General features: G+C 36.9%; 1 protein-coding gene across 7 annotated transcripts in view; it reads right to left on the bottom strand.

The window, feature by feature from the left end:
* Nucleotides 1–16309, bottom strand: part of CSNK1G3 (casein kinase 1 gamma 3) — a 74958-nt gene that overhangs the window by 41792 nt on the left and 16857 nt on the right. For 6 of the 7 annotated variants that reach the window (XM_085043786.1, XM_085043781.1, XM_085043784.1 and 3 more), the window contains 3 exons: nucleotides 15058–15470; nucleotides 11234–11274; nucleotides 194–263 (listed from right to left, as the gene is read on the bottom strand). In XM_085043786.1, the coding sequence (XP_084899912.1) occupies nucleotides 194–263; nucleotides 11234–11274; nucleotides 15058–15235 (289 nt within the window). In that variant the 5' untranslated portion in view covers nucleotides 15236–15470. The remainder of the gene's footprint in view (nucleotides 1–193; nucleotides 264–11233; nucleotides 11275–15057; nucleotides 15471–16309) is intronic. The other variant, XM_085043787.1, reaches the window with a different exon arrangement.

Below are 16309 nucleotides of genomic sequence, written 5' to 3'. Positions count from 1 at the left end.
ACTTTAAAGAGTAGAAAAAAAAATGTAACAATACAGGTATTTATACATTAATCCACTGACTCATAGGGCTTTTTTCTGCTTTAGGTAGCTAGGAACACTTCATGAAATAGATTTATACCTCTAAATCAGAAAACTTCAGCCAAAAATTGACCCTAGATTACATCACAGTAAAATGCATTACACTGCTTTTTACCTCCAGATCCTAGCTGCTTGTAGAATCTGTATTCCAAATGTAGCTGTGGTGCTCTCGACTTCATTGGCTCCTGATTTAAAAACAAAAACAACATTTAAAACAAAGCCTAATAACTAATACACTAACCTACTACCAGCCAAACTAGCCCTACAGCTTCCAAGCTACACAGAGAGTTTGAATGTTTCTTCCAAAATGACTGGCAATTAAGAAAAAGAGAAAAGTAAACTTCTCTCAGGTGACACCAATGCATACAGGGACACTTACATCTTGTATTGCTCCACCAGACCAGGGTTCAACATGCAAACCAAATAACAGACACACAGTGGAAGAGCTAAAAAACAGTATGTTTCACCAATGCAAAGTGGATGATATGTCCTATATTTCTCAGAAAGTGGCACTAATATGCAGCTTAACAGATTGAAAAGAACCTCCAATCACTTAATACACAATAGATGTATCTTTATAGGAATAAAGTTTTATCTTAGGATCTTTACAAAAATACCAAATCCTTCTGCCAAATAGTAACAGCTTAGTAGAAATTAAGTATCACCACTCCAAACTATAATCCAAAACAGGCAAAAAAAAAAAGGCCCATAATACATTTGCAGTTTATACATATTAATGAAATCTTATTTCTGTGTTCAATATGCCAGTGTCAGGGTCTCAAAGAACTAAACAAAGTGATATGAGATTAAGCCCAGGAAGATACATGCAGCCTAAATGGAAACTCAAATTTCTCGAGTATCTCCATTCACAAAGAAACGACACCTTACCACATGATTCTTCAAATATTCCTAGGACATCTTTTAGAAGATATGCCATGTTTCTTGTGATATGCAATATGATCTTAATCTTAAGCTCCACGAGGGGAGGTTTAGGTTCGACATCATGACAAGTTTCTTCAAAGAAAGGGTGCTTAGACATTGGAATGGACTGTCCAGGGAGGTGGTGAAGTAACCATCACTGGAGGTGTATAAGGAAAGACTGGCCATGGCACTGAGTGACATGTTGACATGGTGGTGTTCAGTCAGAGGTTGTACTCAATGCTCTCTCAGGTCTTTATTCTGTAATCTTCCCATGCCTCAGTGATAATTTAGATACTAAGTGAGTATTATTAATACACATAGTGTAGTAATAGAGTCTGTTACTATTAGAATTGCAGCACGTAGTAAGACTGTTAATACAACTGTATCAGCAATAACTGATACTGCTGGACATCAGTTTTCAGGAAAGGTTTGGGCAAAGTCCTCATTTTTTTCCTCATACAATCATCTTCAAAAGTTATGAGTTTATAAACTTGTGTTGTTTCTCAGTGTCACATCCACAGCACAAAAACTATAAGCCAATGTGCAAGCAAGAAAAATTTAGTATTTTTCCTCAACTCATCTCCCTCCAAGACTTAGGTGCTTCCAATTGCTGCGAAAGTCCCTGTCACTGTACATTTATGCATTTGATCCTGCCAGGATGCCAAAGGTGGATGCCTAAAAGTAAAGAAGGACTAATGTAACAGTTTCTGCAAAAAACAAACAGAATTTACTGTATGCTTTTTATGCTCCAGAGCAGTCAGCATAACTGAACATTAGCATTCTCTGCAATGAAGTGAGCAAGAATTCTCTAAAACAAAGTATTTATTATTCAAAAAATTACTAGACAAGACTAACAGGGCCACCAAAGGCCTAGTTACAGTTTGTCAGAAGGACATATGAAATTTATGGTCAAGTACTGAAGACAGATATTCCCCAACAAAACACTTTGGTACAAACATGAGCCAAAGCAAATCAGCATAACTATCAACCTTTAGTACTCAGCTTTCAGCAGCACGAGGAAATCCACTATGAAGTATTTATTGAAACATTTTAACCTTTTAGAAAACTAGGCAAATTTAATAACTAGTTTGCTTGTAGTGTATAAGTCTGTCAGTTACAAAATACATCACAATCTACATAATGTCTAATTAAAACTTATGATTCTGCCAGCTAAGAAGGAAATATTTTAGTCCACAAAACTCTGCATGTCTACTGATTACAATGACACAAGACACTGGCTTAGAGGAAGTTTAATTTTGTTCAATTATACAGTTCTGTCTTGATTGTACATTAACAATTTAACCCCTCAATGCTGTAACATGGTCCCATAAAAAGAATGAATTAAATTTACATGAATAGACAAAAAAAAAATTCTAGGCAAAAGAAACAGCTTCCAATTTTTGACACACACATCCTCTTTTTCAAGAATGCTGCTTATTCCAGCCATCAGCAGAAAGTAGTCCTGATAAATTTCCAGAAAGTAATGTTCTCAGTCAAATATATCTACTGAACAACTACGCACAGCGAAAGACTGAAGCTAAACCTTGCTCAGCAGAGAGACAAACACTTTTATTCCCTCCATTAAAAGTGAAAAAAATGTGGTAATATGTACTTGTAGTTCATTTACTGGATGACAGTCTTTAGGAATTACCTTATTTTTGTAAGAAGGCTTAGGTATCTTCCTGTAACTCCAAACATGCAAGGGAATACACAGTCTTGTTCAACAATACTTGTAAAAGGGCAAGCACAATAACCTCTTCACACAAAACTATTTTATTTCTGCACATCCCACCCTGCATTATGCAATAACTACTCATAAATGAGAAAGGACAGATACAGATAAATCAAGATGAAATAATGTTAAATGTAATCTTTCATCATAACATAACAGTGAAGAACACACTACTGCATCTACAAGTCTAAAAAGAAAATTCAATAATAAAAAATTGGCAAATTATGGTTCTTTAGTTTCATTCGTGTTTGGGTACACTTCAGGATCTAAAAATAAGCTTGAGAACACATCACTCTTCAAATATCATGTTAATCCCAGAGTGCCTGGAAGACAAGTTCTTCTCTTACCAAATGAAATTAGTGTTATTTTCTTTACTTAAATAAGCCCAGGTCCTCACGGAAGTGTACTGAAAGAATTGTTCTGGGATCTGCCAAGTTCTGTAAACAACCCTCCCTACATTGCTTTTACATTCACATCTAATTATTTCAAAGCTTCAGTATTAAAACATAGAAAACTTTTTCTCTGCAGAAGACCATTTATCTCCAAATGAGGAACATGGGATCTTGCTGCCATCAAAGAACAAACATGCAGTTTACTGAGCCCCAGTTATCTGAGAGACAGAAACAACTACTCCTCAGTTTATCAGAGAGGTTTTTTCCCTCCCCTTTTCTCTTGTGGGATGCTTATACAGTAAGAAAAAATGGATAAAGACACCTGAAATGAGAAATCTGTTTCAAATTCATACTTCTTTTCATAATTACTTTGGTCCCACATACATGGAATACACTACTATACAATTTTCAAGTGACTTCCTTTTAAGGGACTTTGAAAAAGCAGTTTACTTGAACTGTAAGGTTAGAAATTTTCAAGAAATCTGATAACCCAAAGCACAATATAAACATTCAGCTATTACCCACTTACCATGGTTTTAGTAATTCAGTGATAACTCAGTCTATGCTCTGTCTCTGCTCCACACATTTGTAAGCAATGGCAAACAAAAGTTATTTTCAGGAAAAAAAAAATCTTTAATAGGTAGGTTCTTGTTACAGGAAAGGGCGAGACTATTAAACAGACTTGCCTAGATTTGGATTAACTACATCTTCCTAAAGGGATTCTGAAAAGGTGTCATTCCAGACCACAGGTATTCTTTTCCGAAAAAAAAAAAAAAAAAAAAAGAGAAAACATTCCAACGTTGAAACAAAGTGCAACCTTTTTTAAACACACACACACCCACACCCACACACACCTCACTTTTAAGCTTAGCAATTCAAATCTTAACAGTGGACCAGTGAATCCATGAATTAAAGATTACAGTTTAAAAGGCAGCAATAACTACTTTGTAACTTCCTGTCTTTTATCCCAAGAAAGAAAAATTAACATATTTCCAGAAGCAGTTCTGTGGAACACTAAGCACAACCATGTTTTGTCTCAAACATTCTGACTGTTATGACAGGAAAAGTGTGATCAAAACAGAGGGTCCCATGGAGATGGAGTAGTGCTGTTCTGAGCCAGCTTCCTGCTCCTGCTCAGTTCCCCCTAGCTGACTTCCCAGAGGAGGCCTCAAAGGGCTGCTAGTGGATGTGCAAACAACACGGTGTGAAAAGTCTTGCTTACTTAAGAGGCTACATCAGGTTAACTATAGAAGGAAGAGCATCAGGCCCTCTCACTCTCTTTTTCCATATCTCTCTTTGTTTTGCTATCCCAGCTCAAGACCATCCACACAGCCAGACCAACTGCCGGAATCTACAGATCAGTGAACTTCTGTGCTCTCTTTCTCTCTTTTGCACCTTAATTTCTCTCATCCTTTGCTTTGCCTGGACAAAGCATGGCTATCATATTTTTCCCCCATACTGTGCAAGATAAAGGTGGTAGCTAACTCGTCCTTAAAGATGTAAGAATCAGGACTAATATGAGAGCTGTCCCTCGTATCATGGACCCTCTTGTGAGCCTGAGAGGAACTGAATAGCTCTTGAGCTATTTATAGCTGGGATATCTCCATCTCTGGGGGACAGGATGGATCAGGAACCAGGTGGAGCAGAACATGACATGGGTGGAATTCTGTGTGTCATGCTGATGGAGACGCAAAAGGATAAAAGGATTCATGAATCCTTAAATGTCTAGGGAGCAAGCAAAAAGGGAGAGACATTTCCACAAAATTTGGTTGACTCCTAACAAAAATGTTCATACAAAGAGCAAGATGAGACAGATATATTTTTTATCAAAACGTTTAGATAGCAAAAAGAGAGAGACAGATTATTACAAAATTCAGTTGACTCTTTGCAAAAAACATTTACAAGCCTTGGCTGAGTCCTTATAGAAATGTCCACAAGATTTGGCTGACCATTTACAAAAAGGTTTAGATATAGAGAAAAATGAGAGAGGAAAATTGGAATCTCTGCTGAATTTAGAAAGGGACCTCACCCAGTTACCACTACGTGAGCTCTGTAAGGCTGAAGAGCAGGAGAAAATACTTATATGTGTCGGGTATCAAGGCAGGGATGAGAAGCTGGCCTTGGGAAAACAAGGATTTAGATAACTACTCAGATTAGGAATTAATATGTGAAAGGAAAAGGCAAGATTGGGCTGCTAGATTTTTAGAAACAAAGACTCAACCAGTAAAGGAATCAAAAGTAGTGAGGGATGAGAAGGATCCAAAGGAGAGAACCACAGGAGTGCTGGGCAAGGACACAAAGGCAGCTACGGAAGAGGCTGAAGTCAGGCTATAGGAAAGACAGAACTGCAGGCAGCAGCCACTGTAGAGCAGAAAAAAACTGCAGAAGAGGAGGCCTGGGGATACTGGGAACCTGAGGCTTTTGTAAGGGTAAATGATCCTTGTGAGTCCTGGTCCCTCATCCAGTGGGCTGCCAATTGGTAAAGGGGTTTAGGCTTCCTGGAGAGGGAGAGCAGGCCTCAGGACAAGGTGTTGCTTGTCTGAGAGCAATAAGGAAAAGAGGCTGAAGGCACAGGGGCTGTTTGCTGTCAAGCACGATAATATTAGGAGGCTTCAGGCACAGTTTTGGGATATGTATGAGAGTATCCTTCATGAGGATTTGCAGGATGCAGACTCTGGACCTCTAGTTAAAACTAAAACCAGAGATAATGGTCAGGGTCAGCAAACTGCTACCAAAATAGTGTCATATAGGTGACCAAAATATCAAAGTTATTGCAGGGTAAACTAAATGAGGAGAGGGAAGATGCCATACATAATCCCTCCTCAAACATGGAGGTTACAGTCTAGACTAATTCAAGTGGAAGTTGTTAGTCCAGACACAGGAAATAGCACACCATTTTAGAACAGTGGTTCAGTTATTTACCGAAGCCCAGTTCCACCCAATGAGACAAACGGCAGACACTTTACTGCTCCAGTGGTACAAGTATGGGCCATGGGAAAAGGAATCAATTGTATCTTTCACAAAAGGAAAGATAAAGATCCAATTAAACTTCAGGACCACCCAGGACAACCAGTTTTAGCAGATTTATTCACTACTGGAGCAGTGACTTAGGATGCCTTTCAGCAGCTATTTGTGGACAGCTACCAATGCCCATGATAAAGAACACTGTGTTCGCACCCAACGGCTAGTACCTTCTTTTTAACCCCTGGTTTAGCACTAGGTATTTTCCCTTTTTCTTTTTTTATAGGAACTAAGACAAAGTAATGACTGATATTAACATCAGGCATTTTGACTGCTTAATTTGTACCTAGCGCTACTGACCAAGATGTTTCAGCAATGTGTACTTTTCACCTTCATTCTTCATCCAATAGTTAAAAACAAACTATTGTAAGACTCCAACTTAACTTGGGAGCTAATATCAGAATTTGTAAGAAAATGGAGGACTCACAGCCAAGGGCTTTGCCTTGCCATGCTCTGCTTTGCACAGAAAGGAATTAAAGATTCTTTCTGTTGTCCGTAATTTTGTCTGATGTTTATTACTTGTAACACTTGACCTGAAGACCTCCTCTGAAACAGCATTCTTACTTGGTGTTAGAACTTGGAATAAAAATATGTGTACTTGCTATAATTGTAATGGGCCCAACATCCTACACATTTTTCACTGTAGTACCTGATGGCAGGAATTGGCCTGCCACAGAGTCACAAATAATTATCTGTATCTTATTGACACCTAAAATTGTAGACTATAAAGCCTCCTTGGGGTTGGCTTGGAGGAGTTCAGATGGAAAATCTTACTCCCATCCAAAACTAGAATATCATGCTGGATTGAAATGCGGTGTTTGAATTCCTTCTTATGTCCTATCAGTGTTCAGTCTGACAGCTCCTCAGAGATGGATGCACCATTAGCATACCACTTATTGAAAAAGAGTTAGGTGGGAGGCTCAGCCTCACCTAAGGAGAGTGCTCTGTCACCACCCACAATGCTACAACTTCTACTGAAGAGGCCTGAGCAAAGATGAAAGACGCTGCTGACCAGATGGCAATTTGGTCATCTATTCCAATTACTGCATCCAAAGGTCTGGTTCAATGAATCATGCCTTGGACCCCAGATTCCTTCTGTTTTGAAATCATGGGGTGGGGAAAGTGTTTGGCACAAACTGGGATTGTAATGTTGGTGGGATTTCTGGTTTTAATGATAAGCATTTAACTTATTTGCAGCTATAATTAGCTAGTTACTTTCTTCTGCTTCCACCCTCTTCTAGCCCTCTGTCTGCTATGCAGAGATGACCACAGCCAAAGATGAGCCATGTGCCCAACCAACAGTGAGGAATGTAATTGAATGAGCCACTGGGTGGTGTGGAGGACCTGGCATAGGCATGTTTTATCTCAAACATTTTGACTGTTCTGGCAGGAAAGCTGTGACCGGAAGAGAGGGTCTTGCTGAGGCAGGGCAGTACTGTGCTGAGACAACTCTGCTCTGCCTGGAGACTTGTGCTAAGCCTCCACCCTGTGCTCACTCCCTGGAGGAGGCCTCCAAAGGCTAGCTGCACATTCAAGAACAAAACAGCACAAAAAAGAGGCTGCACCAGATTAACTATTAAAGGAAGCAGATTGGGCTCCCTTGTTCTCTTTTTCTCTCTTTCACTTTCTTTGAGCCACAATTCCAGCTCTGGACCAGCTACACTGTGAGACCAATGCAGGATCTAAGGACTGGTGGTGTTCTTTGCTCTCTTTCTTTTCTGCTTTTCTCTACTCCCTTGCTCTGTCTGGGCAAAGCATGGCTATAATTTTCTCTTCCACACTCCACACTGAAGCTTACCATGAGAGTGGGTAGTTTGTGGAAGTGTGTTGTAGCTTGTGAGCCAGCACCTTTGAATAGTGTGCTGTGGGAGATGAGAGCTTATTACAAAGTATCCTGTAAAAATTACAGGCTTGCTAGCCAGCACTTGTGGAACTCTACTGTACAAAGGTAAGGGCTTGTTAGACAAGACACCTTTTAAGTCTAAATAATGGCCTGGCTGCCAGACAATCAGGCGATCACACAAAAAAGCACAAGAGCTCCCTAAAGCATGTCCAGTGTCTTTATTCAACCTCAATGAAAACTTATAATGAACATCATGGCCCCTACAGATAGGTCATCACATGCTCAAGCAGAAATTCCTTTAGCTGGTCTTTTGGTAGCGGTTAAGCATCTGCAGAGGAGATAAGTTTGAGCAGTGGAGAAATATGTCAAAGGGAAAGGGAAAAACAATGAAGGAGAGGGGAAAATTGAATAGTGAATGAGGTTTAAGTATCAAGTACAGGATCATGTAACAAAGCAGTAAATCTAACAATAAATGAGGAGGTGAGCAGGAAAGGCAGAGTTCTTATACACCAAATAGCTATTGGTAGAGAACTACCTGATCACAATAAATCAATTTGTATACTAAAAGACCAGCAGAAACATACAAACACCACTATACAGTGCAGAACTGGTAAAGCCCAGTTCTTAAGAGTTTCATTCTAGTTTTTTTTAAAAGTCTATTCTGACCTCTCAAACTTGAGTATGTCCCTAATCAGAACAGGCCATAATGAAATAAACCAAATTAAGAGTAAGATTCTGGAACTATAGCTGTTTTACCATAATAAATATGCATTTACATATCAACATTATACATTACAAATGTATAGATTGTATGACCCTCAGACCTCACACAGAAAAACTGTTTAAGCTATTTTGTTACACAAGTCCTGAAGTTGCCCTAAGCATGATAACAGGAATGTGCTTGTATAATTTTGTCCACAAGGGAAATATTAATTCAAGACAATTAAAAAGTTTGAGCCAAAAGAGCACTTGTAAAACAACACTTACTTTTAACGTGAGAAGTACTCCTGAAAGCTACTGTATAAACACAGCCATTCATTGCTTTTGAGAGAAATCCACACAGCTCTCCTGCACTAGAGTATACGGTTACCATTGATACACGAAACATCTGGCATAGGAGATGTCTTGCTGTTCACAAGATGACAGCAGGTCAACAATGAAATGTTATCACGAGGGATACAATTTTAGGATACTGCAGTAGACATTACCACAGCCACACCTGCCAAGGGTAACTACTCAAACTGTAGCAAACATAATTCAAGTAAACCCATTCAGGAAGACTAAACCTAAACTACAACAGGTGCAAAACAGAGAGGAAGTTAAGAGTGTCTCATTTGCAATAACAAAACAAAAGCTAAGCATAGGCCTAATGACTGCTCTGAAAGCACAAAAGTAAAAGTGCCAGAGAAAACAAAAGCTTACATTTAAAAAGGGAAAGGAAGACATGCCAGTCGATCTAACTGTTAGAATAGAGTCCTGGCACTCAAATAGGAAAAAGCAGGAAAAAACCCACAAAACCCAAATAAATCCTACCACTTGATGTAGGTGCTTTTAGCAAGCTGAACCTTGTAATTCAAATCCTTTCCAATCTGGAAATAAGTTTAAAAGATCTGAAATACACACTGAAACAAAAAAGGGAGAACAATAGTAAAAGAATCCACTGGTTCTACCTGCTAATAAATGTATTTTTGTCTTACTATGATGATACAAGCTCTAGTGTTCATTTTCACTATGCTTACTTCATCTATTTTTCATTGCAAAGACATAACTTTTCATACCCCTAACGTAAGAGGACAACTGAAAAAGTTAACTACAGATTCAGAGTTCTTTAAGCACTAGTAGTAAATTACAGATATACTTAACTATATTGGTTCTTTAGTGACCTCAAACTAAGTTACTCAATTGAGTTAATTCAAGGCTTTTACTCAGCTGGAAACAAGCAACTCCAATAGTGAGATATTTGGAAACCAAAAAAGTAAATATTGCCACTGAGCAGTATCATTTGTAACAGCTGAAATGGGTTGAAATGGTAGCCACGCTTACTAAGTAGCATATGTAATAAAAATGCTTTTACCAAAACCAATCGGATTAAAAAAACCCCTTGCTCTATATGATCAAGTAATTAGTGCTTTAAAAAAAAAATCACTATCTGGCAAAGTATTTCAGAATGCACTTTGCAGTAGACAGCCTTTAACTATAAGAATTCTCAGGCTATTTTCAAGTTTCTCCAGACATACAGAGCAAGTTCAAGATCATATTAAAATCAGTTTCAATCTGATTTAATGGACAATAACCCTCAAAACTGTATCCCATGTTGTTCTCTCAAGCCATAACTTGCATGTTTCAAAAACTTCTCCTAATCCTAAAGTAAATATAGCACTGTCCTAAACAAGGACAGTGATACCAGTATTTTTCAGGAGTTTACTATATGTTTGTAATGATTTTTAGATTTCTTATCTAAAGTCATGCATTTCTGTTCCCACAGTTTACCTTTCATTTTACGAAACCATATCATGGTATGTAAAAAGTTCTCTGCTACTGCAGCAACAAGAAATTAATTGTAGTCCTAAAATTCTTTCAATGACAAAAAATAACCAACTAAGTTTCACCATTAAATACTTCAGTTATGAAAACAGTCATTTACCAAGAAGTTAAAAGTTTCCAGAAGCAAATATTGGTGTTACCAAAGTAGTTCTGATGAACGATTGAGGGAAAAGTCGAACAATAATGTATTAATACAATATCCAAATGTATCATGTTTGCAAGTGAAGAAAATATATTACACAACATTGCAAATAAAAAATGTCTACCAAAAGTGATGTGCAATACCAACAGTTAGGCAGGAGTGGGTAAATTAAAACACATGCAGTCTGAAGAATTTCTGGAGTTTCTCTGTAGTCACCTGATGTTAAGATTCACAGTAAATTTGTTTTTCCTCTACTTGTAGGAAAACAAAGGAATCTACTAAAATGATTGCTGCAGAGCACAACCTTGAAGCAGCACTAAACCATCGCTGACTTTGCAAATGTAGATTTAGCCTTAAAACCAGGGACAACAATTAAAAACTGGTTTTACTCAATATGGCTAAACTATACAATTACATCTGTCACTAATTGCCTCTATCTGGTTTGATGAAATCATACAATACTATTAAAGGTTTCAATTAAAGAGATCAAACTATTAACATCTGAAAAGAAAAATCTGATTAGTTTCTCATCCCAAATCCTTTAAAAAATATTAACTTACCAGTTTAATTGCCACATAGTCATTCGTGTATAAATTTTTTCCTTGAAAAAGAATAGAAACAAGAATGTGAGACTTCAGCTTTTTTTTCAAGTAAAATGCCATTGAAACATCAAGAAAGTCTTCAAAATATTTTTCATCTAACGTGCCAGGTGTTCTGGCAGTGACTTAAATATGGGTTTATTAGTCTAATATTCTGCTTTAAAAAGAATTTTTCCTTGAATAGTGTAACAGGTGGGTATTTCACAGAGAGTTTGAGCTATTTCACCAAGTTTGCAAAACTTTTATGTACTAAAAAAGCTTGAAAATTGGTAAATCACTATAACTGAAATGTGATATCCTCCATTTTCATAATTATTGCTGAAAACTATTTGAAACTTATTTTAAAATTATCATATAATTTTGAAACATCAGCCACTAATTAGAACTAACAAACTACTTTTTTCCTCAATTAAGTAATTTATAAGCTAAAAGTTAGGACAGGACAATGACATTACTGACAGCCTCACACCACTTGGAAAACACATCTGCTGCTTTTAAAGGGATTCTGTAACTGGATAAGAGTTTTTCAATAAGCATTACTTCAAACTGTATGCAATTACTAAAATTTTAAACAAGTTTCATAGGTTTAAAATTTAAAACAGCAGATAAAGAAAAAAATAATTCTGTTTCTTTACAATCTTCAAATGCATTTAGTGTATATTACTTTTAACAACAATCCTACTATTTTCTCTGTAGTATTACTCAGGTCTGAATTTCTCACGATTAGCTCTGTTTTGTTAAAGAAATCAAATGAGGAAAAGACATGGACCAAGTCTAAAAAGTTCCCTGTGAAGACAGTTACATGGAATCATAGAATATTCTGATTTGGAAGGGACCCACAGGGCATCAGTGAGTCCAACTCTTATGCGAATGGCCCCTGCAGGGATTGAACCCATGACCATGTTCTGACCAAAGTTACACCGACAGTCAAAGACTATGATATGAGCTCTAATTGTTCTTTTAAGAAATAAAGTACTCTTGTAAAGCTGAAACAAGACGCGTTAAAAACATACACGTCTCAGTGGATCAACTTCACAAAAAAAAAATCAAATTACCTGAGGGCTGCACAATAACAAACATATAATCAATATGAACAGCATCCCATAATCTGACCACCAGAATGACGTGTATTCCTAGACCTACGCAGGGACCAGAGTGGAAATCCAGGCATCCTAAATAGGTATTTCTTATTTCGTTATCATATCAGTTACATTTTTGATAAAAGGTGTACTTTTTTTGAACCTGCTTCTATGTCCTTGCATGGTATTGCAATCCCTAAGAAACTAAAAGAAGCTCTTGCAAGAGCTCTGCTCATTCATCTCTTAGATATTTAAATCACCTACTGGGATTAAGTAACAAATCCAGTTACAGTTCAGTAACTGGATATTGCATTCCAAAAGCTGTAATGACATGCTTATGTTGAAGAAGCATTAGAAGGGACACTAACTTTCCAGGTGGTCAGTCAAGACAATTGTCTCTTTAAAATGCAGCAGACACATATATATGATACCACTGCTGATCTGCCTATAAACACACAACAGGTATTGAGTAACGCATCATTTCCAACAGCAACAAGTTCTCTCTTACTATCTTAGCAGTTTGTCTTAACTATATCAGTTTAATTTAACTATAACAAAGAGTCTTAAAATTAACAAACCAGTTTAGTCCTTTGCAAGTTAATGGCTGAACATCACAGACAGAAATTTGCTCCACATGGCCAATTCACCATTTGATCCACTAGCCACTACTCAAGCCTGAGCAATGCTTTCTTCCCAGGTGGAAGAACTACAACAGCTCCTGATACATAACTGAATTTTTATCTTCTGAGTGCAACTTCACCACTCTACAACTTTAATCCTCCCTTAGGACTCTCAGCTCTAACCTCAAGACACATGCTCAGAATATATTCCCATTCACAGAAGCTCATAAAACAAAGTGCTTGTGTGCATCTTTGGAGAAAGGGTGCACAGTAAGTACTTAGTACTGTAGCAAAGGAAATGAAAAACTAAAAATATTAAATCAGAATCTATAAAAGCAATATTAACTCTTGCTTTCAGTAACTTACATTTAGAGCATCTTACCTCATGAACAACAATAAATAAAGATTTGAAACACCTATTATATATGCAAAACCCACAGATATTAAAATGAGAAAGGCTGCACTTGTCCTAGCAACTGTTGCAGGACAGTATACTGCCCTACAGTCTTCCTCCTATTTCTTTTACTTACTTGCTCTATTTTATTTCAGTACTATCAAACTAGAAGTAGTAATTAATTTAATATTATATTTAAAATTCAATACATTGTTTCACTCTGTACCAGCTGAAACTAAATGAGTTAATCAGATATTAATTTTTAATCAACTCTATACATTGTGACCAAAATAACAGGCAAAAAATTAACTTCACTAGTTTGCTGATGCCTTTATGTAAAATTAATCTGCTGGTTTGATTTAGTTCATTGAGAGGCTTCAAACAAAAATTATGATTTGAAGGCAGTACACAAAAGTTTTGGATTTTTCAGCTTGATTTGTGGACTGCAAAGGCACATATGCAATGCTGTACAGGTCAAACTGTATCAATTTTTTTTAACTACTAATAATAATAACTAATGTTAAATAATACACCAGAAACTATAACAACAGTAATAATCCATTACTGAGACTGCAAAATTCAGTGTCCTCTGTCAGCGGACAGCAGCAGTATGCATGTATTGCTATCCTCTCAGTCAGAGGACAGCAGCAGTATACAGCAATATTGTCTTTAATCCCTCTACAGTATAAATTTGCTAAGCACATTTACATCCTGATAGCCCCCAGAATGCACTATATTCAAAACATGTTATATTTTATGCAAGTACTACAGCAGAAATATTGTCTGAAGGGCAATGGGTATTAGTTCTACCGCAGGCAAAGATCAACAGAAATAACACGAACATAGCCCACCCTCCTCTCAAACATCCAAGTTTGAAACCCACCTCTATTTAATGCACGAAGCACTTTAACTCAAGCATTCTAAAAATACTAGAACAAATTTTTGCCATTAAGTGTCCAGTTGTATTTGTTAACATGTACCGAACTGACAAACCTTGAAAACCCTGACTAATGATGCTGTCCATCTTGGAAATCCAAGTCCCCAGTGCTAAATCTATAGTCTTTCAAAAGCACACACCCATCAGTGTCTATTTTAATAAATGCTAACATTTCCAGTTTTGCTGCCCAAATTCTTCAAAATCTGTAGGTCCTTCTCAGTCTGTGCCTTCTCCACCACCTGATTTTCAGTTACCTATTTAGCAGAGAACTAGAGTGATTGAACTATCCCAGATTTTCTCTACAGATGGATTCTTATTGCCCCATTTAACAGCAGCTCAATGTTTAGCCTCACTACATTACAAAAGAAACCAAGGAATTTCCATTTAGCCCTAAATATACCTCAACAAACTACTTCAGGATATCAGAAAAGACAGCTACAACAACCACGAAGTAACTTCCAGCATCTTGTAAGAGAAAACTGAGCAAATTTAGGAGAGCACTGCAAGTAGTTAGAAAATGTTTTAGTCCCACAAAGTATCTTGCTATAGAGATTCTTCACATCATCAAGCTTGCATGGGCTGGGTAAAGCCCATTTTTTGTAAAGCCACAAGAAAAGGGCTAAATATGCCTTGCATATCTGAAGCTTTAAAGCAGTTTGAAGAGCTGTACAGCATTCATTCAGAGATTTTCATGCCCAGACTACATAAAAATGGCCTTGAATAACATAATTGAAATACAGAAACAAGAACCTTACCTAAACGAAGTTCTCCAAAATTACCGCATCCAATTTTTTTACCAACTCTGAAGTTAGGGCCAACCATTAACACTCCAGAATTTGAAGAACCAGACCCACGTGAATTATGGCCTGATCTCCCACTAGGCCGTGTTGTTCTTTCATCTGGCTTGTCTTTGTCCTTCTTTTTATTCTCCATGTCAAGCTTACGGTACTCCACTTTGATTTATTTCTTTTTAAAAATCAGTATAAGCAAATTCCAGCTGGACAATGTGAGAATGAAAACATCATGAGTGAAATGCCCAGCTGGTTACTGTCAGCAAGCAGTCAACAGCAGCATGTTCATCCTGTTTGCAAAGCCTTGGAGGTATCTGTATGAAGATATAATTCCAGAATGCACACACCAGCAATATTTCCTAGTATTTAGAGGAATTCTGTTAAAAGAAAAACAAAAGTTATTCAAGACACTAAGATTCTTGTACAAAATTACCTTTCCCTTCAACTAGTCACACAATTAAGTTATAATTAATTATATTTGCTTAGAAGACCTACAAAAACCACTGCTTTAAGGTTAAAGCCTCTGATTCTAGTATGTAATGGCAAGAGATATTGTTGTGACTTAAGTGTGCTAAAATTTCAACACTTCATGTAACAGTTATTTTTTAAAAAGCAACAAAAATGTCCTAAAAAACTTCTTCCTGCATTAAAAAACTTAAAATTGACACATGTACACACTCACCCCACCTTATGCCAGCTTTGAAAAAGAAAACATTTAATTTATTTTCCTTCAAATAGTATCTGCTGTTTTAAGTAAATGCTCAAGCTGCACAGTTATTTAAGTTATACAAATATACTGAATTCTATGAATTATAATTTTTGAGATGCACAATTTATGAACTCACAGCAAGGACAGTTGAGCTCTTTCAGTAACTCCTCAAATCTAAAAATAAACTATATTTACTTACCTACTCCCCTACTAAAGTCATAGATTTGCTTTCCTGCTCTCCTTCTCCCTTATTTAGCATAATTTCCTAGACACTAATTCCTATGTGGATTTCAGCAAAAACAATGTTATCTTACTACTGCAATAAAGAGCCACAAGAGAGCTTTTATTCTAAATCTCAGCTACGAGAACACTGGATATTGTTTTCTATTTGCTGACAGTGTCATAAAACCCAGTAATTCAGAAGGTCTTATGAAGGAAAAATTCTACAATGAGTTAAATACCTGTCCAAAATTATTTTGCTGCATCTGATTCTATGTTGGGAATATA

Source organism: Lichenostomus cassidix, chromosome Z, assembly GCF_008360975.1.
Source record: "Lichenostomus cassidix isolate B80296 chromosome Z, HeHo_3.0, whole genome shotgun sequence".
NCBI classification, from domain to species: domain Eukaryota; kingdom Metazoa; phylum Chordata; class Aves; order Passeriformes; family Meliphagidae; genus Lichenostomus; species Lichenostomus cassidix.
This window is presented reverse-complemented; position numbering and strand designations above follow the sequence as displayed.